Raw genomic sequence first — 25447 nt, 5'->3', positions numbered from 1 at the left:
GCAACTGATTAGCATAAACACCACAAAATTAAGTTTTTCCATAAAATCCAAGAGGTGTCAGTTTTAAAGGCAAATCACCTTCCACTCACTCAGTCACTGCCTAAAGAGCCTGCTGTCCTGAGCTGAATTTTATCGATCGTTTTTTTAAAGTCTAGTCACTGTTGTAATGTAGGAAACGCGGCAGCCAATTTGTGCACAGCAAGCTCCCACAAGCAGCAATGTGGCGATGAGAAAGGGAACGAGCAAAGACTGGCGAGCCTGGGCAATGCGCAGGAAGTGACAGAGCAGCACCAATGGAATCCATTGTGTCAGCATTTATTACAATTCCAATACTTTACAAAAACACACACCAACATTGTATTTTAAAAAGGTTCTGAGAATATCACAGGTATTAAAGAGTGCCACCAGTAAGTGTAAGATATAGATCTGATGTAATCCTAGGATTTGTACAATTGAAGGTAACATCATCAGTTTTTTATTCCTTCCTCCTTTGCTGACAAGTTGCTGCAGTGTCCGCACAATCCTGCTCTTCCCATTCCTCGCACTCCCTAACGACACCGAGGGGTCTTTGCACATCAAAAATCGCAACCACTGAAGTTCTAGCCTGCTCCCCATTCAACGGCATAAAATCATGTCGAATTTTTGTTTAAATTTTGCCCCATCAAGCGGGAGGTGAGGTGGAAAGACCAGAGCCCGGTGGAGGGGTGGGCATGGGGTGGAGTGGATCGGGGGGGGGAAGGGGAATGTATTCAGAGCCTGACATTCCGCTAGAGGAGGTCCAATCACGCGCTCCCCTCCTTGGCCTCCTAGAATGCGCAGGGACTTGTTCTGCTTCGTAGGTTCCCAGAAAGCTCCCATCTAGCCGGCAGTGCTTGACTCACTCTGGGAGCACTAATGGGTACAAGTGTGCAGACTATGGACAAGCCTAGAGCTTCGCAGAACCAGGCCCAAGGTCAGGTCCCTCAGTCACACAGTGTGCATAATGCCCCCCCGTCTCCAGCTCGCACGCTGGCTGCCAATGCCTCTTACAAAGTGCCAAGTGGGTTTCAGCATCAGAAACTCTTTAAGAAGACGTTAGGTTGGTGGATTAAAGCCAAGGACAAAGGCAGGGTCTGAGGGGTTAAAGGTTTGAAATGGTGTAATGGCGCGACAGAAACAAGGTGCATTATCACCCATCAGGAGACCTGGGTTGGGAATCTACTCCCAGCGGCGGTGGTCTTATGAAGTGGGACTGCCGCCCACCTCTGACCTCACCGTAACCGGGGTCACAGGTCACGTGGCTCCCAGCAGGATCATGAGAACCAAAGAGGGAAATTCTGCCGCTGGAACACTGGAAGGGGCAGGAGCTGCGTTAAAGGGGCAGAGACACTGTAAGGATTGGAGTCTGTGTCTCACTGAAGGTATCACCCAACACTGAGACCTCCAACAGGTACCAATGTGGCATCTTTCTATTCCCACACCAGCCAGCCTGCGCCCCCTCGAAGTAACGCTTGACAATTTAGCGCTGAATGGGGAGGAGGTTTGTGTTCTGGGCCCAAGCCCCCGAGGAACGGGTTTCAGACTGAGTAAATTCAAGTCGGTCTGGATACTGGTGGCCAGTGTAGAAAGGGGCAGGGCGGGCTTCTTCTTGCTCCGTGTTTGCGTTCTGTTCTCTAGGACATCAACGGTTTGAACTCAGCTGCACTCAATCGACAACTGCAGGGACCCCCTTAGCTTCTCGGTGAGTCACGAACAGTAACAACTGGGAATGAGAGGACATTCACACCTGGCAGCTGCCTCGCCCATTCTCACGGCTCCTCTGCCCTCGCAACAAACGCTAATCAGTCAAAAACATTTCTAGCTGCTCGTGTTACTGAGCTGACTGAGCGCCTGTTCCGTGAGGTAGGGACTCGTAGTGTGAAGTTGGATCATGTTTAGTTTCCCAGTGTGTGCGGGGCTCAGCTCCTTCACTCTATTAATCCGAGGCTCTGAACCCTCGGCAGTTGCAGCTTACGTGGCAGTTTCCGACGGTTCAGCAAGTGCTCGATGCCCAACTGGGAGACGGTGAACTGGAATGGTAAAGCAGGCCATTGTGCCAATGTGCCAGTTCCTTCCCCGGCTCCCAGAGGTGGTATGTGGCTGAATGAAGTTCCACCTCATCACTGGGGAAGGGCGAGGCAAAGAATGCAACCAGCAAAAAGTGACTTGTGTTCTTCGGCTCAACCGTTCCCAAGAATTGAACTGTTTTTTTTTACAAGGGCCTTCCTCCTTGCAGAGAGAAAAACATTGGCGTCTGCAGCTCAATCCCCCCGGGCAGGGGAAACGTGGACTGTCCCAGGCTCTCAGCTGGTGACAATGGACCAATCCAATCGCCCAGATGGGGGAGGCTGGGCTAGTCCAATCTCCCAGTTGGGGGGATTTTATTATTCAATGAATCTGACAATTACATTGAGCCTGCGGCACAGAAACAGGCCGCTCGTCCCAACAGGTCCATGCCAGTGTTGATGCTCCACACGAGCCTCCTCCCTCTAATTACCTCTCCCCACCCTGCCCCCGTATCCCTCACATGTGTCGGAGCTCCCTGCTCCAGCCACTCCACGCCAGCCCTCCCAGCTCAGGTCGGATGTGTAACTGTGAGCCGTACAGTTAGAAAGAAAGGTGGGGGAAAGAAAGTGATAATGTAGGAAAAAATTGAAAAAAGATCCATTAGAATCTCATCATAAGCGCGGTTGGTATTTCCTCCATTGAAATGTCAGTGGAACGAATGCAGCACTGAATATTCAACTTGGGCTAATGGAGAGGTTGAGATAAACTCTCTCGGGTCACAATCCTTCAAACATCTTCAAATTTCTGCTGTGTTCTTAAACAGGACCAACAGGATCCAAACCTCGTTAAGCACCAGAGAACTGCTCCTAACCCATAAGAACATAAGAAATTAGGAGCAGGATTCGGCCATTCAGCCCCTCGAGCCTGCTCCGCCATTCAATAAGACCACGGCTGATCATCGACCTCAACTCCACCTTCCCGCCCGATCTCCATATCCCTCGATTCCCCTAGAGTCCAAAAATCTATCGATCTCAGCCTTGAATATACTCAATGACTCAGCATTCGCAGCCCTCTGGGGCAGAGAATTCCACAGATTCACAACCCACTGAGTGAAGAAATTCCTCCTCATCTCAGTCTTAAATGGCCGACCCCTTACCCTGAGACTATGCCCCCGAGTTCTAGACTCTCCAGCCAGGGGAAACAACCTCTCAGCATCTACCCTGTCAATCCCCTTCATAATCTTATATGTTGTATATGGTAAGGAGACAGAGAGAGAGAGAGAGAGACAGAGAGAAGGCTGTCGGACCCTTCGATGGTCAACCTGTGAATCAGATCGTGATGTCTCCACCACCGAGAGGTGATTAACTCCTGGGGGGGGCAGGAAACCAAAAAGGAAAATGGCGACTGGACAAACTGGGAAATTGCTCCTCGACTCCCTGAGGCAGGAGACAATGGATACTCACGTTGCATCATTAGACACATTTAAACTACCCCTACCCCTTTCCACATGTTTGCTCAGGGACCATGGACTGCACCAGAAACAATCGACTTTCTCAGTCACAAACTGCTTAGCCCTCATTACCTCTGATATCCTTCAACATCCTCCGCTTTCCACCTCCTCCCTGCGTCGGATATTCCACTCACTCTCCACCCTGTGGATGAAGATGGTCTTAGATCGAGTGCTCCTTCTCAGCGGCACACCCAGGGAACCTGTGTTAGTGTCTCTCTCCCCGCATCTGGGAGGGATGAGTCACCCCCTCTCCCATAGCTTAAAGACCCATGAGGTCCATGGCCATGGGGAAAAGGGGGAAGTGCTCCTCACCTCTTCACCAGGGCTTAAACTCTCCATGTTGCGGTTTGACCTCGATGCTTTCAGTACCAGCCGATCCCGGCTACTTGCTGCACTGTCACTGGGGGCCTGTAATTTGCTGGGGGGTTTCCTTGCGTAACACAGAAACATAGAAACATAGAAGATAGGAGCAGGAGTCGGCCATTCGGCCCCTCAAGCCCGCTCCGCCATTTAATGAGATCATAGCTGATCATCCAAATTCAGTACCCTGTCCCTGCCTTCTCCCCATATCCCTTGATCCCTTTAGCCTTAAGAAATATATCCAACTCCTTCTTGAATATATTTAATGAATTGGCCTCCACTGCCTTCTGTGGTAGAGAATTCCACAGGTTCACCACTCTCTGGGTGAAGAAATTCCTCATCTCTGTCCTAAATGGCTTACCCCTTATCCTTAGACTGTGACCCCTGGTTCTGGACTCCCCCGCCATCGGGAACATCCTTCCTGCATCTAGTCTGTCCAGTCCTGTTAGAATTTTATAAGGTTCAATGAGATCCCCTCTCATTCTTCTAAACTCTAGCGAGTATAAGCCCAATCGGCCCAATCTCTTATTGAAAACTGATTTTAAACACCCTGGATTCTGGTGCAGTGAAAGCAGGAAAGGTTCACTGGACAATTGGGAGATTAAACAATGGAGCTTGCCAAGATATTTATAAATGTTCAAGGAGAGACCATGGGGTTGATTTTAACAGTGAGCGGACACTGGGCGGGCAAGTGGTGCGCTCACGTCATTGTGAGGGCCGAGTTTCTTTTTCCCTCGGAGCTGTGTCCCAACGCTCACAGGCAGCCCCGTGGTCGGGGAGGGCAGGAACTCCAAAGATTGCGACATGGAGGCAGAAGATTTCTCTGGGGCCAGGAGGAGCATTGAAAGAACAAGGGAGGAGCCTTTTAAGGGTTACTCAACGCCAGGTGCCAATGGGTGCAGCGCACACTAGACCCAACAATGCGTCAGGGTCCCGTGTACAATTAGCATATTACAAATAGGCTCCTGTCTGAAACAGGCTGATACCTGGGCTGCCCATTAAGAGGCCCCAGCCAAAGTGGCAGTAATGGAGAGGGAGAGAGGCATTAAGTGAGTTGAGGTGATTTTCGGGGCGTTCCCGCCAGGTAGAAGGAGTTACGACTGCCAACTCCAACCCCCAATAGTTCAACATCCAGTGGAGAATGTTACATGCGCCCTCTGAGCGAGCGATCACACTGCTGGTGTTTCAGGGGAAGGTACGAGGCTCGAACAGCAACGCGCCGGGAGGACACAACTAGTTGTTTAGATTGTTGTAAATGAAACAATTTTCTTTAGGCTGTTGAGGGAGTTATACTGAAGCCCATTTCCCTCTGAGCTGGATTTGCTCCGCGGTGGGGGAGGAAGGTCCCAGTCCTTCAGGCTCTTCACTTTCTGCTACATTACACATTGGCATGGCTTTCATCCACTGCCTGGTACACCATGTGGCCGCATTCCACAGCGACAAGTGCAACGTTCACACTTGTTGCGGGTGCCGATTATATATTGGATGGCTGGAGCGTGAGATTCACATAATAAGCAAACAGCTCAGACTGGAGAAAGCCCACAGGAACGAGCGGGGGGAACATGGATATGAATGTCTGAAAAACATCAAAATTGGAAGACTTTATACAACAGAAAGACCCCATTAGGAGCAGACTTAAGCTCAGAAAGGCCATGCGATCATCAAGGTAGATGATGAGAGTGACTTGGTGAGGTTGGATTGGGCTGCAGGTGCGTACCCCTGCACCTCACACCACGCGCTGATCCAACTTGCGGTAGCTCCCCCTCTTCATTTCGCACGGACAGCACCTGGAGAATGGTGCAGTCTCTTTCTGACAGAGGTGCCCCTGCTCACTCCTGCTCACTCCTGCGCCGGCTCCATGAGGAACTGGTGGCAGTCGATGTCTCCTTTCACCTCTGGAGACCCGATGAGTTTCACACCCGTCTTTGGGGCAACACACCAGCACTTTCCACGCTGTCCATCCAGTGATGGGTGACACTGTAGAGTAAAACAAAGAGGAAATGAGTTCCAACCATGAATCAGCTCTGATGCACAAAACTGCAGCTCAATAGGCCATTTCCAAATTTAGAAACACGAGGAGTGAAGTTCTCAATATCCGGATCCTTTGATTGATTCGAGCATTCCTGTCAGAGAGATTAGTCGGGGGAGGGGGGGCAAACTCCACCCAATATCTGTTGGGAATGCATTAATAGTGCAAAAATATCCTAAACTCATCATCATCGGTACTAATTTATCAAACTCAGAAAGGCCAGATGATCACTCTATCTAACCCGTGCTGTACCTGCCCTGGGAGTGTTTGATGGGACAGTGTAGAGGGAGCTTTACTCTGTATCTAACCCGTGCTGTACCTGCCCTGGGAGTGTTTGATGGGACAGTGTAGAGGGAGCTTTACCCTGTATCTAACCCGTGCTGTACCTGCCCTGGGAGTGTTTGATGGGGCAGTGTAGAGGGAGTTTTACTCTGTATCTAACCCGTGCTGTACCTGCCCTGGGAGTGTTTGATGGGACAGTGTCGAGGGAGCTTTACTCTGTATCTAACCCCGTGCTGTACCTGCCCTGGGAGTGTTTGATGGGACAGTGTAGAGGGAGCTTTACTCTGTATCTAACCCGTGCTGTACCTGCCCTGGGAGTGTTTGATGGGACAGTGTCGAGGGAGCTTTACTATGTAACTAACCCGTGCTGTACCTGCCCTGGGAGTGTTTGATGGGACAGTGTAGAGGGAGCTTTACTCTGTATCTAACCCGTGCTGTACCTGCCCTGGGAGTGTTTGATGGGACAGTGTAGAGGGAGCTTTACCCTGTATCTAACCCGTGCTGTACCTGCCCTGGGAGTGTTTGATGGGGCAGTGTAGAGGGAGCTTTACTCTGTATCTAACCCGTGCTGTACCTGCCCTGGGAGTGTTTGATGGGACAGTGTCGAGGGAGCTTTACTCTGTATCTAACCCCGTGCTGTACCTGCCCTGGGAGTGTTTGATGGGACAGTGTAGAGGGAGCTTTACTCTGTATCTAACCCGTGCTGTACCTGCCCTGGGAGTGTTTGATGGGACAGTGTCGAGGGAGCTTTACTATGTAACTAACCCGTGCTGTACCTGCCCTGGGAGTGTTTGATGGGACAGTGTAGAGGGAGCTTTACTCTGTATCTAACCCGTGCTGTACCTGCCCTGGGAGTGTTTGATGGGACAGTGTAGAGGGAGCTTTACTCTGTATCTAACCTGTGCTGTACCTGCCCTGGGAGTGTTTGATGGGACAGTGTAGAGGGAGCTTTACTCTGTATCTAACCTGTGCTATACCTGCCCTGGGAGTGTGTGATGGGACAGTGTAGAGGGAGCTTTACTCTGCATCTACACCGTGCTATACCTGCCCTGGGAGTGTTTGATGGGACAGTGTAGAGGGAGCTTTACTCTCCTTCTAACCCGTGCTGTACCTGCAATGGGAGTGTCTGATGGGACAGTGTAGAGGGAGCTTTACTCTGTATCTAACCCGTGCTATACCTGCCCTGGGAGTGTTTGATGGGACAGTGTAGAGGGAGCATTACTCTGTATCTAACCCCGTGCTGTACCTGCCCTGGGAGTGTTTGATGGGACAGTGTAGAGGGAGCTTTACTCTGTATCTAACCTGTGCTATACCTGCCCTGGGAGTGTGTGATGGGACAGTGTAGAGGGAGCTTTACTCTGTATCTAACCCGTGCTATACCTACCCTGGGAGTGTTTGATGGGACAGTGTAGAGGGAGCATTACTCTGTATCTAACCCCGTGCTGTACCTGCCCTGGGAGTGTTTGATGGGGCAGTGTAGAGGGAGCTTTACTCTCCATCTAACCCGTGCTGTACCTGCCCTGGGAGTGTCTGATGGGGCAGTATAGAGGGAGCTTTACTCTGGATCTAACCTGTGCTATACCTGCCCTGGGAGTGTTTGATGGGACAGTGTAGAGGGAGCATTACTCTGTATCTAACCCCGTGCTGTACCTGCCCTGGGAGTGTTTGATGGGACAGTGTAGAGGGAGCTTTACTCTGTATCTAACCCGTGCTGTACCTGCCCTGAGAGTATTTGATGGGACAGTGTAGAGGGAGCTTTACTCTGTATCTAACCCGTGCTGTACCTGCCCTGAGAGTATTTGATGGGACAGTGTAGAGGGAGCTTTACTCTGTATCTAACCCGTGCTGTACCTGCCCTGGGAGTGTTTGATGGGGCAGTGAAGAGGGAGCTTTACTCTGTATCTAACCCGTGCTGTTCCTGCCCTGGGAGTGTTTGATGGGACAGTGTAGAGGGAGCTTCACTCTGTATCTAACCCGTGCTGTACCTGCCCTGGGAGTGTTTGATGGGACAGTGTAGAGGGAGCTTTACTCTGTATCTAACCCGTGCTGTACCTGCCCTGGGATTGTTTGATGGGACAGTGTAGAGAGAGCTTTACCTTGTATCTAACCCATGCTGTACCTGCCCTGGGAGTGTTTGATGGGACAGTGTAGAGGAAGCTTTACTGTGTATCTAACCCGTGCTGTACCTGCCCTGGGAGTGTTTGATGGGGCAGTGTGGAGGGAGATTTACTCTGTATCTAACCCGTGCTGTACCTGCCCCGAGAGTGTTTGATGGGACAGTGTAGAGGGAGCTTTACTCTGTATTTAACCTGTGCTGTACCTGCCCTGGGAGTGTTTGATGGGACAGTGTAGAGGGAGCTTTACTCTGTATCTAACCCGTGCTGTACCTGCCCTGGGAGTGTTTGATGGGATAGTGTAGAGGGAAGTTTACTCTGTATCTAACCCGTGCTGTACCTGCCCTGGGAGTGTTTGATGGGACAGTGTAGAGGAAGCTTTACTGTGTATCTAACCTGTGCTGTACCTGCCCTGGGAGTGTTTGATGGGACAGTGTGGAGGGAGCTTTACTCTGTATCTAACCCCATGCTGTACCTGCCCTGGGAGTGTTTGATGGGACAGTGTAGAGGGAGCATTACTCTGTATCTAACCCCGTGCTGTACCTGCCCTGGGAGTGTTTGATGGGGCAGTGTAGAGGGAGCTTTACTCTCCATCTAACCCGTGCTGTACCTGCCCTGGGAGTGTCTGATGGGGCAGTATAGTGGGAGCTTTACTCTGTATCTAACCTGTGCTATACCTGCCCTGGGAGTGTTTGATGGGACAGTGCAGAGGGAGCATTACTCTGTACCTAACCCCGTGCTGTACCTGCCCTGGGAGTGTTTGATGGGACAGTGTAGAGGGAGCTTTACTCTGTCTCTAACCCGTGCTGTACCTGCCCTGGGAGTGTTTGATGGGGCAGTGTAGAGGGAGCTTTACTCTGTATCTAACCTGTGCTATACCTGCCCTGGGAGTGTGTGATGGGACAGTGTAGAGGGAGCTTTACTCTGTATCTAACCCGTGCTATACCTGCCCTGGGAGTGTTTGATGGGACAGTGTAGAGGGAGCATTACTCTGTATCTAACCCCGTGCTGTACCTGCCCTGGGAGTGTTTGATGGGGCAGTGTAGAGGGAGCTTTACTCTCCATCTAACCCGTGCTGTACCTGCCCTGGGAGTGTCTGATGGGGCAGTATAGAGGGAGCTTTACTCTGGATCTAACCTGTGCTATACCTGCCCTGGGAGTGTTTGATGGGACAGTGTAGAGGGAGCATTACTCTGTATCTAACCCCGTGCTGTACCTGCCCTGGGAGTGTTTGATGGGACAGTGTAGAGGGAGCTTTACTCTGTATCTAACCCGTGCTGTACCTGCCCTGGGAGTGTTTGATGGGACAGTGTAGAGGGAGCTTTACTCTGTATCTAACCCGTGCTGTACCTGCCCTGAGAGTATTTGATGGGACAGTGTAGAGGGAGCTTTACTCTGTATCTAACCCGTGCTGTACCTGCCCTGAGAGTATTTGATGGGACAGTGTAGAGGGAGCTTTACTCTGTATCTAACCCGTGCTGTACCTGCCCTGGGAGTGTTTGATGGGGCAGTGAAGAGGGAGCTTTACTCTGTATCTAACCCGTGCTGTTCCTGCCCTGGGAGTGTTTGATGGGACAGTGTAGAGGGAGCTTCACTCTGTATCTAACCCGTGCTGTACCTGCCCTGGGAGTGTTTGATGGGACAGTGTAGAGGGAGCTTTACTCTGTATCTAACCCGTGCTGTACCTGCCCTGGGATTGTTTGATGGGACAGTGTAGAGAGAGCTTTACCTTGTATCTAACCCATGCTGTACCTGCCCTGGGAGTGTTTGATGGGACAGTGTAGAGGAAGCTTTACTGTGTATCTAACCCGTGCTGTACCTGCCCTGGGAGTGTTTGATGGGGCAGTGTGGAGGGAGCTTTACTCTGTATCTAACCCGTGCTGTACCTACCCTGGGAGTGTTTGATGGGATAGTGTGGAGGGAAGTTTACTCTGTATCTAACCCGTGCTGTACCTGCCCTGGGAGTGTTTGATGGCACAGTGTAGAGGAAGCTTTACTCTGTATCTAACCCGTGTTGTACCTGCCCTGGGAGTGTTTGATGGGACAGTGTAGAGGAAGCTTTACTGTGTATCTAACCTGTGCTGTACCTGCCCTGGGAGTGTTTGATGGGACAGTGTGGAGGGAGCTTTACTCTGTATCTAACCCCATGCTGTACCTGCCCTGGGAGTGTTTGATGGGACAGTGTAGAGGGAGCATTACTCTGTATCTAACCCCGTGCTGTACCTGCCCTGGGAGTGTTTGATGGGGCAGTGTAGAGGGAGCTTTACTCTCCATCTAACCCGTGCTGTACCTGCCCTGGGAGTGTCTGATGGGGCAGTATAGTGGGAGCTTTACTCTGTATCTAACCTGTGCTATACCTGCCCTGGGAGTGTTTGATGGGACAGTGTAGAGGGAGCATTACTCTGTACCTAACCCCGTGCTGTACCTGCCCTGGGAGTGTTTGATGGGACAGTGTAGAGGGAGCTTTACTCTGTCTGTAACCCGTGCTGTACCTGCCCTGGGAGTGTTTGATGGGGCAGTGTAGAGGGAGCTTTACTCTGTATCTAACCCGTGCTGTTCCTGCCCTGGGAGTGTTTGATGGGACAGTGTAGAGGGAGCTTTACTCTGTATCTAACCCGTGCTGTACCTGCCCTGGGAGTGTTTGATGGGACAGTGTAGAGGGAGCTTTACTCTGTATCTAACCCGTGCTGTACCTGCCCTGAGAGTGTTTGATGGGACAGTGTAGAGCGAGCTTTACTCTGTATCTAACCCGTGCTGTACCTGCCCTGGGAGTGTTTGATGGGACAGTGTAGAGGGAGCTTTACTCTGTATCTAACCCGTGCTGTACCTGCCCTGGGATTGTTTGATGGGACAGTGTAGAGAGAGCTTTACCCTGTATCTAACCCATGCTGTACCTGCCCTGAGAGTGTTTGATGGGATAGTGTAGAGGGAGGTTTACTCTGTATCTAACCCGTGCTGTACCTGCCCTGGGAGTGTTTGATGGGACAGTGTAGAGGAAGCTTTACTCTGTATCTAACCCGAGTTGTACCTGCCCTGGGCGTGTTTGATGGGACAGTGTAGAGGAAGCTTTACTGTGTATCTAACCCGTGCTGTACCTGCCCTGGGAGTGTTTGATGGGAAAGTGTGGAGGGAGCTTTACTCTGTATTTAACCTGTGCTGTACCTGCCCTGGGAGTGTTTGATGGGACAGTGTAGAGGGAGCTTTACTCTGTATCTAACCCGTGCTGTACCTGCCCTGGGAGTGTTTGATGGGATAGTGTGGAGGAAGCTTTACTCTGTATCTAACCCGTGTTGTACCTGCCCTGGGAGTGTTTGATGGCACAGTGTAGAGGAAGCTTTACTCTGTATCTAACCCGTGCTGTACCTGCCCTGGGAGTGTTTGATGGGACAGTGTAGAGGGAGCTTTACTCTCTATCTAACCCGTGCTGTACCTGCCCTGGGAGTGTTTGATGGGACAGTGTAGAGGGAGCTTTACTCTGTATCTAACCCGTGTTGTACCTGCCCTGGGAGTGTTTGATGGGACAGTGTGGAGGGAGCTTTACTCTGTATCTAACCCGTGCTGTACCTGCCCTGGGAGTGTTTGATGGGACAGTGTAGAGGAAGCTTTACTCTGTATCTAACCTGTGCTGTACCTGCCCTGGGAGTGTTTGATGGGACAGTGTAGAGGGAGCTTTACTCTGTATCTATCCCCATGCTGTACCTGCCCTGGGAGTGTTTGATGGGACAGTGTAGAGGGAGCTTTACTCTGTATCTAACCCGTGCTGTACCTGCCCTGGGAGTGTTTGATGGGACAGTGTAGAGGGAGCTTTACTCTGTATCTAACCCGTGCTGTACCTGCCCTGAGAGTATTTGATGGGACAGTGTAGAGGGAGCTTTACTCTGTATCTAACCCGTGCTGTACCTGCCCTGAGAGTATTTGATGGGACAGTGTAGAGGGAGCTTTACTCTGTATCTAACCCGTGCTGTACCTGCCCTGGGAGTGTTTGATGGGGCAGTGAAGAGGGAGCTTTACTCTGTATCTAACCCGTGCTGTTCCTGCCCTGGGAGTGTTTGATGGGACAGTGTAGAGGGAGCTTCACTCTGTATCTAACCCGTGCTGTACCTGCCCTGGGAGTGTTTGATGGGACAGTGTAGAGGGAGCTTTACTCTGTATCTAACCCGTGCTGTACCTGCCCTGGGATTGTTTGATGGGACAGTGTAGAGAGAGCTTTACCTTGTATCTAACCCATGCTGTACCTGCCCTGGGAGTGTTTGATGGGACAGTGTAGAGGAAGCTTTACTGTGTATCTAACCCGTGCTGTACCTGCCCTGGGAGTGTTTGATGGGGCAGTGTGGAGGGAGCTTTACTCTGTATCTAACCCGTGCTGTACCTGCCCTGGGAGTGTTTGATGGGATAGTGTGGAGGGAAGTTTACTCTGTATCTAACCCGTGCTGTACCTGCCCTGGGAGTGTTTGATGGCACAGTGTAGAGGAAGCTTTACTCTGTATCTAACCCGTGTTGTACCTGCCCTGGGAGTGTTTGATGGGACAGTGTAGAGGAAGCTTTACTGTGTATCTAACCTGTGCTGTACCTGCCCTGGGAGTGTTTGATGGGACAGTGTGGAGGGAGCTTTACTCTGTATCTAACCCCATGCTGTACCTGCCCTGGGAGTGTTTGATGGGACAGTGTAGAGGGAGCATTACTCTGTATCTAACCCCGTGCTGTACCTGCCCTGGGAGTGTTTGATGGGGCAGTGTAGAGGGAGCTTTACTCTCCATCTAACCCGTGCTGTACCTGCCCTGGGAGTGTCTGATGGGGCAGTATAGTGGGAGCTTTACTCTGTATCTAACCTGTGCTATACCTGCCCTGGGAGTGTTTGATGGGACAGTGTAGAGGGAGCATTACTCTGTACCTAACCCCGTGCTGTACCTGCCCTGGGAGTGTTTGATGGGACAGTGTAGAGGGAGCTTTACTCTGTCTGTAACCCGTGCTGTACCTGCCCTGGGAGTGTTTGATGGGGCAGTGTAGAGGGAGCTTTACTCTGTATCTAACCCGTGCTGTTCCTGCCCTGGGAGTGTTTGATGGGACAGTGTAGAGGGAGCTTTACTCTGTATCTAACCCGTGCTGTACCTGCCCTGGGAGTGTTTGATGGGACAGTGTAGAGGGAGCTTTACTCTGTATCTAACCCGTGCTGTACCTGCCCTGAGAGTGTTTGATGGGACAGTGTAGAGCGAGCTTTACTCTGTATCTAACCCGTGCTGTACCTGCCCTGGGAGTGTTTGATGGGACAGTGTAGAGGGAGCTTTACTCTGTATCTAACCCGTGCTGTACCTGCCCTGGGATTGTTTGATGGGACAGTGTAGAGAGAGCTTTACCCTGTATCTAACCCATGCTGTACCTGCCCTGAGAGTGTTTGATGAGATACTGTAGAGGGAGCTTTACTCTGTATCTAACCCGTGCTGTACCTACCCTGGGAGTGTTTGATGGGACAGTGTAGAGGGAGCTTTACTCTGTATCTAACCCGTGCTGTACCTGCCCTGGGAGTGTTTGATGGGATAGTGTAGAGGGAGGTTTACTCTGTATCTAACCCGTGCTGTACCTGCCCTGGGAGTGTTTGATGGGACAGTGTAGAGGAAGCTTTACTCTGTATCTAACCCGAGTTGTACCTGCCCTGGGCGTGTTTGATGGGACAGTGTAGAGGAAGCTTTACTGTGTATCTAACCCGTGCTGTACCTGCCCTGGGAGTGTTTGATGGGAAAGTGTGGAGGGAGCTTTACTCTGTATTTAACCTGTGCTGTACCTGCCCTGGGAGTGTTTGATGGGACAGTGTAGAGGGAGCTTTACTCTGTATCTAACCCGTGCTGTACCTGCCCTGGGAGTGTTTGATGGGATAGTGTGGAGGAAGCTTTACTCTGTATCTAACCCGTGTTGTACCTGCCCTGGGAGTGTTTGATGGCACAGTGTAGAGGAAGCTTTACTCTGTATCTAACCCGTGCTGTACCTGCCCTGGGAGTGTTTGATGGGACAGTGTAGAGGGAGCTTTACTCTCTATCTAACCCGTGCTGTACCTGCCCTGGGAGTGTTTGATGGGACAGTGTAGAGGGAGCTTTACTCTGTATCTAACCCGTGTTGTACCTGCCCTGGGAGTGTTTGATGGGACAGTGTGGAGGGAGCTTTACTCTGTATCTAACCCGTGCTGTACCTGCCCTGGGAGTGTTTGATGGGACAGTGTAGAGGAAGCTTTACTCTGTATCTAACCTGTGCTGTACCTGCCCTGGGAGTGTTTGATGGGACAGTGTAGAGGGAGCTTTACTCTGTATCTATCCCCATGCTGTACCTGCCCTGGGAGTGTTTGATGGGACAGTGTAGAGGGAGCTTTACTCTGTATCTAACCCGTGCTGTACCTGCCCTGGGAGTGTTTGATGGGACAGTGTAGAGGGAGCTTTACTCTGTATCCAACCCGTGCTGTACCTGCCCTGGGAGTGTTTGATGGGACAGTGTAGAGGGAGCTTTACTCTGTATCTAACCCGTGCTGTACCTGCCCTGGGAGTGTTTGATGGGACAGTGTAGAGGGAGCTTTACTCTGTATCTAACCCGTGTTGTACCTGCCCTGGGAGTGTTTGATGGGACAGTGTGGAGGGAGCTTTACTCTGTATCTAACCCGTGCTGTACCTGCCCTGGGAGTGTTTGATGGGACAGTGTAGAGGAAGCTTTACTCTGTATCTAACCTGTGCTGTACCTGCCCTGGGAGTGTTTGATGGGACAGTGTAGAGGGAGCTTTACTCTGTATCTGTCCCCATGCTGTACCTGCCCTGGGAGTGTTTGATGGGACAGTGTAGAGGGAGCTTTACTCTGTATCTAACCCGTGCTGTACCTGCCCTGGGAGTGTTTGATGGGACAGTGTAGAGGGAGCTTTACTCTGTATCCAACCCGTGCTGTACCTGCCCTGGGAGTGTTTGATGGGACAGTGTAGAGGGAGCTTTACTCTGTATCTAACCCGTGCTGTACCTGCCCTGGGAGTGTTTGATGGGACAGTGTAGAGGGAGCTTTACTTCCTTGCTGTTTTGTGAGCCATTGAGACACTCACAACATCACCAGCAATGACTCTGCCTCCAATTTGCGGGTTTTCTATAAAACAATTGCTGGGACCGTTCCCAGCCGATGTCGATGGATTCAGACTCTCAACCTGTGGGTTAAAATTAATCTCAGCTGTTGCATTTCATGTTAATCGGTGCCGAAATAAATACCTGCTTTGGGTGAAAAAATCCTTTCTTGTCACAGTTGGGGATGGGAATTTGGTACAAACTTTCGTGGGTCTGTCGCAGGGACATGGCAATCCTCTCCAGCGCACGCTGCAGCTCACCATAGCAAGGACCCTAAAAGATAGGAGCAGTAAGAAGATTAATGACGGGTCTGCCCGGCATGGACCCTCGAACCACCTTACAGCAACATCTGCAACATCTGCAAACCCCGAGGAAAATGGAACTCTAAATCTCCCAGAACTAAAACGAGAATCTCCCACAATAATGATCACATTTCTCCCCCGCTGTGTTTCATGCCCCTCCCCAAAACAGACAGAGAATCTGAAACAATTTACCCACAAAAGGCAGACGCACAATGTTCTCCTGCCCTCTCCCGGGGTCTGGGGCTTGGCGTTGGTCAACATCAGGCACAGTCCAGTGCCTCACTCACAGACCAGTCTTCCTGTGCACTGGGAAAGGTGCGGAGAGGAGCAAGGCTGGCTCCCGTGTAACGGGAAGGAGCTGGAGGGAAGGTTCGAGAGGTTCAAAGTCTGGAGTGAAAGCAGTTCAGAGGGGCGCTCGACAAGGGGTACAAAATATTTTTAAAAAGAGACGAATAAAACATGATTGGTTTGCATAATCCAGGAGAGTGGAACCAGAGGACAGAAATTCAAACTGGTGAAAAGTAATTTAAAACAGGAAAAACCATCTGTAATGATGGAGTGGGAAATGTTTGGAACAAGTTGATAGTGGAGGTTAACAGTCATTCAGAATACAGCGGGAGGTAGAAGGTTAGGATGCTGGAGGGATGGGAGAGTATAGATTAAACCATGCTTCACACTGAAATAGTTACAAACACACAGCAGGTCCATCAGCATCTGGAAAAGGAAGAAGATCGAGCGATGTTTCTGGTGTAGATACAACAGAGGGACTCAATCCAAATCATTAACCCTTTCCACAGACCCAACAGAGAGTCTCCATAGAGAGAAAAGGCAGGTTAATGGTTTGCAACGCGACTCTTTGTTGGGTCTGATGAAAGGGTTAATGATTTGGGTCGAGGCTGGCAGGCCTGCTGCAGTTCCAGAGTTTGTGGGTTTTGTTATTTATATTTGCGCCACCTGCTCGGAGACAGTGGGATGTTTGCTCCTCATACAGACTGCGCCATGGAGCACCAGAGCGCCTGGTAGTGAAGGCCAGCTCGACAGCAGCACTGGACCTCGGCTTGGAGCAGGCGGTCAGCTCACCGAGCTGACCAGGAGATGGCCGGCAAACGACAAAACAGAAAGCTGAAGGAAGGATAAAAAACATAAATTAAATCCGCCCCGGGTAACTGAGTGGATTAGCAGCTTTAGCCATTCTCCAGAGGCAGCTGCAGAACTTCACCGTGCTGTACGGCGACTGACTAGACATCTGCCAACGATTCCCAGGGTCCTCTGCTGTCAGTCCGAGCCTTTAAACCAGTTCCAGACATGGTCACACTGCGGCTAATCCAGACACAGCTGCACAGACACTGTTCCTCATCGACTGAGTTACAGAAAGATCTTACATTCATACCGGACGCCCAGCCAATGAAGCAGTTGGAAGTGTAGCCGCTCTTGTAATGTAGGAAGCGCAGCAGCCAGTTTGCGCACAGCAAGCTCCCACAAACAATGACAAACAATGTGACAATGACCGGATAATCTGTGATGTTGTTTGAGGGATCATTTGGCCCAGGACACCGGGGATAACTCCCCTGCCGCAGCGGAGTACGAATAGGGTGATAATCTCACCGCTAAACCCCCTGCACCCCAAAGCAAGGCCCCAGGAGTGGGACTTGAACCCGTGACCTGCTGACTCAGAGGCGAGAGTGCTGCCCACTGAGCCACGGCCGACACCGTCATTGGTTGACTATCTTACTTGTTATAACAGAACAACCGGCCACCTCTTAAATGACTCTGGCCAGCCAGTGCGTTCCTCTCTGGCAGCATTACTAGTTTCTGCGGGGAATTCCCCGAGGGCTCGGTGATTAAATGCACGGGGAGGGGGAGGGGGGTGGGGTAACCACGGTTCCAGAGATGTCCGTTACACAGAATGTACAGCACCACAAACAGGCCATTCGGCCCAACTGGTCCGTGCCGGTGTTTATGCTCCACACCAGCCTCCGCCCACCCTACTTCATCTCACCTTCTATCTTTCCCCAGCTTCTGTTTATCTACCTTTCCCTTAAATGTATCTGTCCCCTTGTGGGAGGAGACAGACACAGGCTGGGCTGGGGACCAGTGAGTGTCTGAACCTTGCGGGAGGAGACAGACACAGGCTGGGCTGGGGACCAGTGAGTGTCTGAACCTTGCGGGAGGAGACAGACACAGGCTGGGCTGGGGACCAGTGAGTGTCTGAACCTTGCGGGAGGAGACAGACACAGGCTGGGCTGGGGACCAGTGAGTGTCTGAACCTTGCGGGAACAGACACAGGCTGGGCTGGGGACCAGTGAGTGTCTGAACCTTGCGGGAGGAGACAGACACAGGCTGGGCTGGGGACCAGTGAGTGTCTGAACCTTGCGGGAGGAGACAGACACAGGCTGGGCTGGGGACCAGTGAGTGTCTGAACCTTGTGGGAGGAGACAGACACAGGCTGGGCTGGGGACCAGTGAGTGTCTGAACCTTGCGGGAGGAGACAGACACAGGCTGGGCTGGGGACCAGTGAGTGTCTGAACCTTGTGGGAGGAGACAGACACAGGCTGGGCTGGGGACCAGTGAGTGTCTGAACCTTGCGGGAGGAGACAGACACAGGCTGGGCTGGGGACCAGTGAGTGTCTGAACCTTGCGGGAGGAGACAGACACAGGCTGGGCTGGGGACCAGTGAGTGTCTGAACCTTGCGGGAGGAGACAGACACAGGCTGGGCTGGGGACCAGTGAGTGTCTGAACCTTGCGGGAGGAGACAGACACAGGCTGGGCTGGGGACCAGTGAGTGTCTGAACCTTGTGGGAGGAGACAGACACAGGCTGGGCTGGGGACCAGTGAGTGTCTGAACCTTGTGGGAGGAGACAGACACAGGCTGGGCTGGGGACCAGTGAGTGTCTGAACCTTGCGGGAGGAGACAGCAACTTTAAGGGAGGAGGGAGAATCCGGGTGGGGAAAGGAGAGAGAGACGGTAGGAGCTGGTCGATCCATGAAACATCAGGCTCGAAAATGATTTTTCCTGAGCAAGATTAGTTTCCGAGAATTATTTGTCAATAAGCAGACTCTCACGGTTCAGGAATTTGGAGAATCAGAGTGTGCATACCAGGTCATTAAAGCTCATACATCGCTGTTGCCAAACTCACCATTATCCGCGGCTCATCTCGGATATGGTTGTTCTTAGACCGCCCATTACTCTGTGTTTTCTCCCGGATCCGGGCCAGGTGCTTGGCGATGCATTTCTTGTCGTAAGAGTGACACGGGATGTGGCTGCTCTCTGGGTGCTCCAGCTCCCAGTAATCTTCAGTTTCTGCGGGTAACACAACCAGCTTCAGCCTCCAGTGGAATCAGAAAACATGCACAACGGCAAAAACACGGCCATCACCAGCTCACTCCGAGAGCCACCATCAGATCACGACCTCGGGAGAGGGGTGCTGGTGACCCTGGCACGACCCCGGCTGTTCCACGTGAATACACCGTCAACTATTTGCGACACCCCTAACCGGAGCCGACCTCACTGAACCACGGCTCCGTCCTTCATCAGTGAACCCACAACAGCCGCCCAGTGTTCTGGGAAACTCATCACTCGGGTAGTCGGGTGACATTTTGCGCAGCGTATATATATTAGGCTTTCTTTTAATAATTTATATTAATTCTGTTCAGAACCTTATATTTTGCACCTCTGAACATTTTAGGAAGCAGGGAAGGAATTGCATAGGCTAGCTGCGACTCAGTGGGCACACTCTCGCCTCTCAGTCAGACGGTTGTGGGTTCAAGTCCCACTCCAGAGACTTGAGCCCATAATCCAGGCTGACACTCCCAGTGCAGTACTGAGGGAGTGCTGCACTGTCGGAGGGGCAGTACTGAGGGAGTGCTGCACTGTCGGAGGGGCAGTACTGAGGGAGTGCTGCACTGTCGGAGGGGCAGTACTGTGGGAGCGCCGCACTGGCGGAGGGGCAGTACTGAGGGAGTGCCGCATTGTCGGAGGGGCAGTGCTGAGGGAGCGCCGCACTGTCGAAGGGGCAGTACTGAGGGAGCGCTGCACTGTCGGAGGGGCAGTACTGAGGGAGTGCTGCACTGTCGGAGGGGCAGTACTGAGGGAGTGCTGCACTGTCGGAGGGGCAGTACTGAGGGAGTGCTGCACTGTTGGAGGGGCAGTACTGAGGGAGTGCTGCACTGTCGGAGGGGCAGTACTGTGGGAGCGCCGCACTGGCGGAGGGGCAGTACTGAGGGAGCGCCGCATTGTCGGAGGGGCAGTGCTGAGGGAGCGCCGCACTGTCGAAGGGGCAGTACTGAGGGAGTGCTGCACTGTCGGAGGGTCAGTACTGAGGGAGCGCTGCACTGTCGGAGGGGCAGTACTGAGGGAGCGCTGCACTGTCGGAGGGGCAGTGCTGAGGGAGCGCCGCACTGTCGGAGGGGCAGTACTGAGGGAGCGCCGCACTGTTGGAGGGGCAGTACTGAGGGAGTGCTGCACTGTCGAAGGGGCAGTACTGAGGGAGTGCTGCACTGTCGGAGGGTCAGTACTGAGGGAGCGCCGCACTGTCGGAGGGGCAGTCGAAGGGGCAGTACTGAGGGAGTGCTGCACTGTCGGAGGGTCAGTACTGAGGGAGCGCCGCACTGTCGGAGGGGCAGTACTGAGGGAGCGCTGCATTGTCGGAGGGGCAGTGCTGAGGGAGCGCTGCACTGTCGAAGGGGCAGTACTGAGGGAGTGCTGCACTGTCGGAGGGTCAGTACTGAGGGAGCGCTGCACTGTCGGAGGGGCAGTGCTGAGGGAGCGCTGCACTGTCGGAGGGGCAGTACTGAGGGAGCGCCGCACTGTTGGAGGGGCAGTACTGAGGGAGTGCTGCACTGTCGAAGGGGCAGTACTGAGGGAGTGCTGCACTGTCGGAGGGTCAGTACTGAGGGAGCGCCGCACTGTCGGAGGGGCAGTCGAAGGGGCAGTACTGAGGGAGTGCTGCACTGTCGGAGGGTCAGTACTGAGGGAGCGCCGCACTGTCGGAGGGGCAGTACTGAGGGAGCGCTGCACTGTCGGAGGGGCAGTACTGAGGGAGTGCTGCACTGTCGGAGGGGCAGTACTGAGGGAGTGCTGCACTGTCGGAGGGTCAGTACTGAGGGAGTGCTGCATTGTCGGAGGGGCAGTACTGAGGGAGTGCTGCACTGTCGGAGGGGCAGTACTGAGGGAGTGCTGCACTGTCGGAGGGGCAGTACTGAGGGAGATCTGCACTGGCGGAGGGGCAGTACTGAGGGAGCGCCGCACTGTCGGAGGGGCAGTACTGAGGGAGTGCTGCACTGTCGGAGGGGCAGTACTGAGGGAGCGCCGCACTGGCGGAGGGGCAGTGCTGAGGGAGCGCCGCACTGTCGGAGGGGCAGTACTGAGGGAGCTCTGCACTGTCGGAGGGGCAGTACTGAGGGAGCGCCGCACTGTTGGAGGTGCCGTCTTTCGGATGAGACGTTAAACTGAGGCCCCGTCTACCCTCTCAGGTGGACATAAAAGATCCCACGGCCACCATTGGAAGAAGAGCAGGGGAGTTCTCCCCGGTGTCCTGGGCCAATATTTATTCCTCAACCAACATCACTAAAAAAAATAGATTATCTGGTCATTTATCACATTGCTGTTTGTGGGAGCTTGCTGTGCGCAGATTGACACTGACTACACTTCAAAAAGTACTTTGTTGGCTGTAAAAGCAGTTTGGGACGTCTTGAGGTTCTGAAAGGTGCTGGAGAAATTCTTTCTTTCTTGTGAGGCAGCATATTTAACATCTAAGGCTTTGATTTGGCAAGAAAATTCCTGTTTGATTTTTATAGCGTGACCAATTGAATGAAATCGGTTGAGTGCAAGGTGAAGTTTGGAGAGCATGGCACTGACTGGACTGGGGCGAGGTCGGGATTACAGAACCTGCCGCTCAGTCACAGGAGGTTTTGGGGTCTTACTTCGGGGTGGGGTTTAGGGGTGAGTTTATCGCCCCACTGGCGCTCAGCTGCGGGTCTCTGGGGTGGCAGAGAGCTTTGTGCTTCCTCGGAGTGTCTGAGGTGAGTGGATGGGCGGCCCCATTACTCCCCAGAGCAGCGGCGAGTGGTCGAATCCATGTCCCCCGAGGCACCCATTGGAATCTCGGCCATTTGGGGATTTCGAAAAATACATTTTTTTTAAATGATACGGCAAAAGTCTTTAAATAAAAATATTAAACCCAGCATTGATCCCTTAAAATCCATTACCACCGACACACAGTATTACAATTCGCCCTCCAACCAATGAGGGAGAAGAACAGCAACCTGTATTTATATAGTGCCTTTAACGTAGTAAAACGTCCCAAGGTGCTTCACTGGAGCGATTATTAAACAAAATTTGACACCGAGCCACATAAGGAGATATTAGGGCAGGTGTCCAAAAGCTTGGTCAAAGAGGTCGGTTTTAAGGAGCGTCTTAAAGGAGGAGAGAGAGGCGGAGAGGTTTAGGGAGGGAATTCCAGAGGTTAGTGTCTGGATTGCTGAAGGCAGGGCCACCAATGGTGGAGTGATGGACATCGGACCACGGTGATCGAGAGCGTCATGGCCCCTCGCTGCGATTGGTTCCTTTTGTACTGTGCTGGTCACATGACTCAGCCCTGCTCAGAACATCGGTTCAAAGATGGTAAAATCTCCTGCACCGAATCCGTGAAACATGTAACGGCGATGTAGAACACTACGCGGATTTACTTTCACAATGGGGCAGAGTCCCTGCACAACACAGTGATTAGAAAAGTAACCGAAGCAGATTAGAGCCTCGCATGGACTCCTGTCTGTAATCCCAATCTTGGCAGCAGCAGAGCGTCTCAGGAAACCCGGAGCGAGAAACTCAAACAGCATCGTCAGGGTCAGCACAGAGGGCGGCGCGGGTAAGTTACAGATAACTATTTAGTTTAGTGGTTCGCCTTTTTGTGTTAGCTAAACCGCTAAATAGCCATAAAGCTAAATAAAAAAGTTTTAAATAACTGTTAGTTAACATGGCAAGACAGCTGGGGCCCGTGACACGTGCATCCGGTGCCATGTGGGAAAAGTGTCACATGTCCTGGAAAACCACATGTGCAGAAAGTGCCACCAACCGCTCGGGCTCGAGCCAAGGGTTTCCGAGCTCCAGGGCGGCCGGCATCACCGCAGTGCATACGGGAAGCGGAGAGTTTCGTGGCGAGCACGTTTCAGGGGGTGGCCACCCCGCAGCTAGAGGGGGGTCAGGAGGAGAGGCAGCAGGTGAGCACCAGGCAGACCAGGAGGAAGAGTCGTCAGTGCAGGAATCCCCTGGGAATGTGGCACTCACAAAGACCGCGGTATTCAGAGTCGAGTCCCAGCGAGGGGGCCGATACCGCGGGGAGTGCAGTCACAAGCAACTTCACCGCACCGTGGGAGACTCGGCTGCACAGGGGGCACAGGAAAGTGTAGAAATGTAGTTGTTGTAGGGGATTGGCTAGTCAGGGGGGGTAGACAGGCGTTTCTTGAACAGCGGCCGCGAGTCCCGAATGGTGTGCTGCCTCCCTGGTGCCAGGGTAAAGGACGGCACTGAACAGGTGCAGCACATTGTGTGAGGGGAAGGGAGACAGCCAGAAGTCATGGTCCGTGTTGGAACCAATGACATGGGTAGGAAAAGGGTGGCGGTCCTGAAGGCACAGTTTCCGGAGCTAGGAGAAGGATTAAGGAACAGGACTGTCCCTCTCTCTGCAGCCCGGCCAGTCCCCATCATAGAACTTGATCACTAGCACAAATCGTGCAGTTCAACCTCAGGCTAGTAACTGGGGGAGGCACAACAGCCAATGGCCGCCCAGTGTGGATGTGAACAATGGCTGGGACTGATCACCATGGCAGCAGGTCTCGAGTAACTCAAACCACTAACCCAGGCAGGCTGCTGACAACACCCAAGGCCACTCAGCCTTGCTGCAGTTCCTTCACTTTAAACTTCCTGATTACAAACCCACAGACTCTTTTGATCCACCCGATATTACAAGAGTGGCCACACTTCAAAAAGTCTTTCATTGGCTGTAAATCGCTTTGGGACGTCCGGTGGTCGTGCAAGGCGCTATAGAAATGCAACTCTTCCTTCATCTCTAACCTTTCATTCACTCACTCACTCCGTTCCCCCTCCCTTCCTCCTTTTCCCCTCACTCTCCCTTCCCACTCACTTACTCCCCTCCCTCCCCTCATTCATTTACCTCCCCCCTCTCTCCCCTTTCCCTCTCTTTCTTCCCCTCTCCCTCTCTCTTCCCCTTCCCTCTTCCCTTTCTCTCTCTCTCTTCCCCTTTCCTCCTCCCTCTCTCTCCCTTTCCCTCCCTCCCTCTCTCTCTCACCCTTTCCCTCCCACCCTCTCTCTCCCCCCTTTCCCTCCCTCTCTCTCCCTTTCCCTCCCTCTCTCTCTCTCCCTTTCCCTCCCCTCTCTCTTCCCCCTTCCCTCCCTCTCTCTCTCTCCCTTTCCCTCCCTCTCTCACTCTCCCTTCCTCCCTCCCTCTCTCTCTCTCCCTTTCCCTCCCTCTCTCTTCCCCTTTCCCTCCCTCCCTCTCTCTCTCTCCCTTTCCCCCCTCTCTCTCTCTCCCCTTTCCCTCCCTCCTCTCTCTCTCTTTCCCTCCCTCTCCCTTTCCCTCCCTCTCCCTTTCCCTCCCTCTCTCTCTCTCTCCCTTTCCCTCCCTCCCTCTCCTTTCCCTCCCTCTCTCTCTCTTCCCTTTCCCTCCCTCTCTCTTCCCCTTTCCCTCCCTCTCTCTCTCCTTTCCCTCCCTCTCTCTCCCTTTCCCTCCCTCTCTCTCTTCCCCTTTCCCTCCCTCCCTCTCTCTCCCTTTCCCTCCCTCTCTCTTCCCCTCCCTCTCTCTCCCTCTCTCTCTCTCCCTTTCCCTCCCTCTCTCTCTCTTCCCCTTTCCCTCCCTCTCTCTCTCTCTTCCTTCCCTCCCTCTCTCTCTCTCCCTTTCCCTCCCTCTCTCTCTCTCCCTTTCCCTCCCTCTCTCTCTCTCTCTTTCCCTCCCTCTCTCTCTCTCTCCCTTTCCCTCCCTCTCTCTCTCTCTCTTTCCCTCCCTCTCTCTCTCTCCCTTTCCCTCCCTCCCTCTCTCTCCCTCTCCCCCTTCCCTCCCTCTCTCTCTCTTCCCCTCCCTCCCTCTCTCTCTCTTCCCCTTTCCTCCCTCCCTCTCTCTCTCTTTCCCTCCCTCTCTCTCTCTCCCTTTCCTCCCTCTCTCTCTCTCTCCCTTTCCCTCCCTCCCTCTCTTCCCTTTCCCTCCCTCTCTCTTTCCCTCCCTCTCTCTCTCTCTCCCTTTCCCTCCCTCTCTCTCTCTCCCTTTCCCTCCCTCTCTCTCTTCCCCTTTCCCTCCCTCCCTCTCTCTCTCTCCTTTCCCTCCCTCTCTCTTCCCCTTTCCCTCCCTCTCTCTCTCTCTCTCTCCCTTTCCCTCCCTCTCTCTCTCTCCCTTTCCCTCCCTCTCTCTCTCTCTCTCCCTTTCCCTCCCTCTCTCTCTCTCTCTCCCTTTCCCTCCCTCTCTCTCTCTCTCTCCCCCTTTCCCTCCCTCTCTCTCTCTCTCTCCCCCTTTCCCTCACTCTCTCTCTCTCTCTCTCTCTCACACACACACACATAACTCTCCGCTCTCTGTAGGGCGGTTCTAAGTGAAAGGATTTCCTTGGTGCCAGCATCAACTGCAGCCAATCGGATCCCAATTCCAAAAATACACCAGAGCTAACGAGCGGAGATGGAATCAGTCACGTATTCCAACACTCGCCAGTAAATTCTTTCGAGAGCTGCATCTCTCTCTTT

General features: G+C 52.7%; 1 protein-coding gene across 1 annotated transcript in view; it reads right to left on the bottom strand.

Moving 5' to 3' along the window:
- Window positions 1-299: 299 nt before the first annotated feature.
- The window catches only part of LOC147100961 (insulin-like growth factor-binding protein 4), a 177212-nt gene continuing 152064 nt past the window's right edge, over window positions 300-25447 (bottom strand). The window contains exons 2-4 of the mRNA XM_085966076.1: window positions 18843-19006; window positions 15547-15675; window positions 300-5872 (exon numbers count right to left, since the gene is read on the bottom strand). Coding sequence (XP_085822202.1) covers window positions 5735-5872; window positions 15547-15675; window positions 18843-19006 — 431 coding nt within the window. The 3' untranslated portion in view covers window positions 300-5734. The remainder of the gene's footprint in view (window positions 5873-15546; window positions 15676-18842; window positions 19007-25447) is intronic.

The sequence above is a fragment of the Somniosus microcephalus genome, chromosome 24 (genome assembly GCF_052327205.1).
Source record: "Somniosus microcephalus isolate GS21.2 chromosome 24, FLI_Smic_1.0, whole genome shotgun sequence".
Classification (NCBI taxonomy): Eukaryota; Metazoa; Chordata; class Chondrichthyes; order Squaliformes; family Somniosidae; genus Somniosus; species Somniosus microcephalus.
This window is presented reverse-complemented; position numbering and strand designations above follow the sequence as displayed.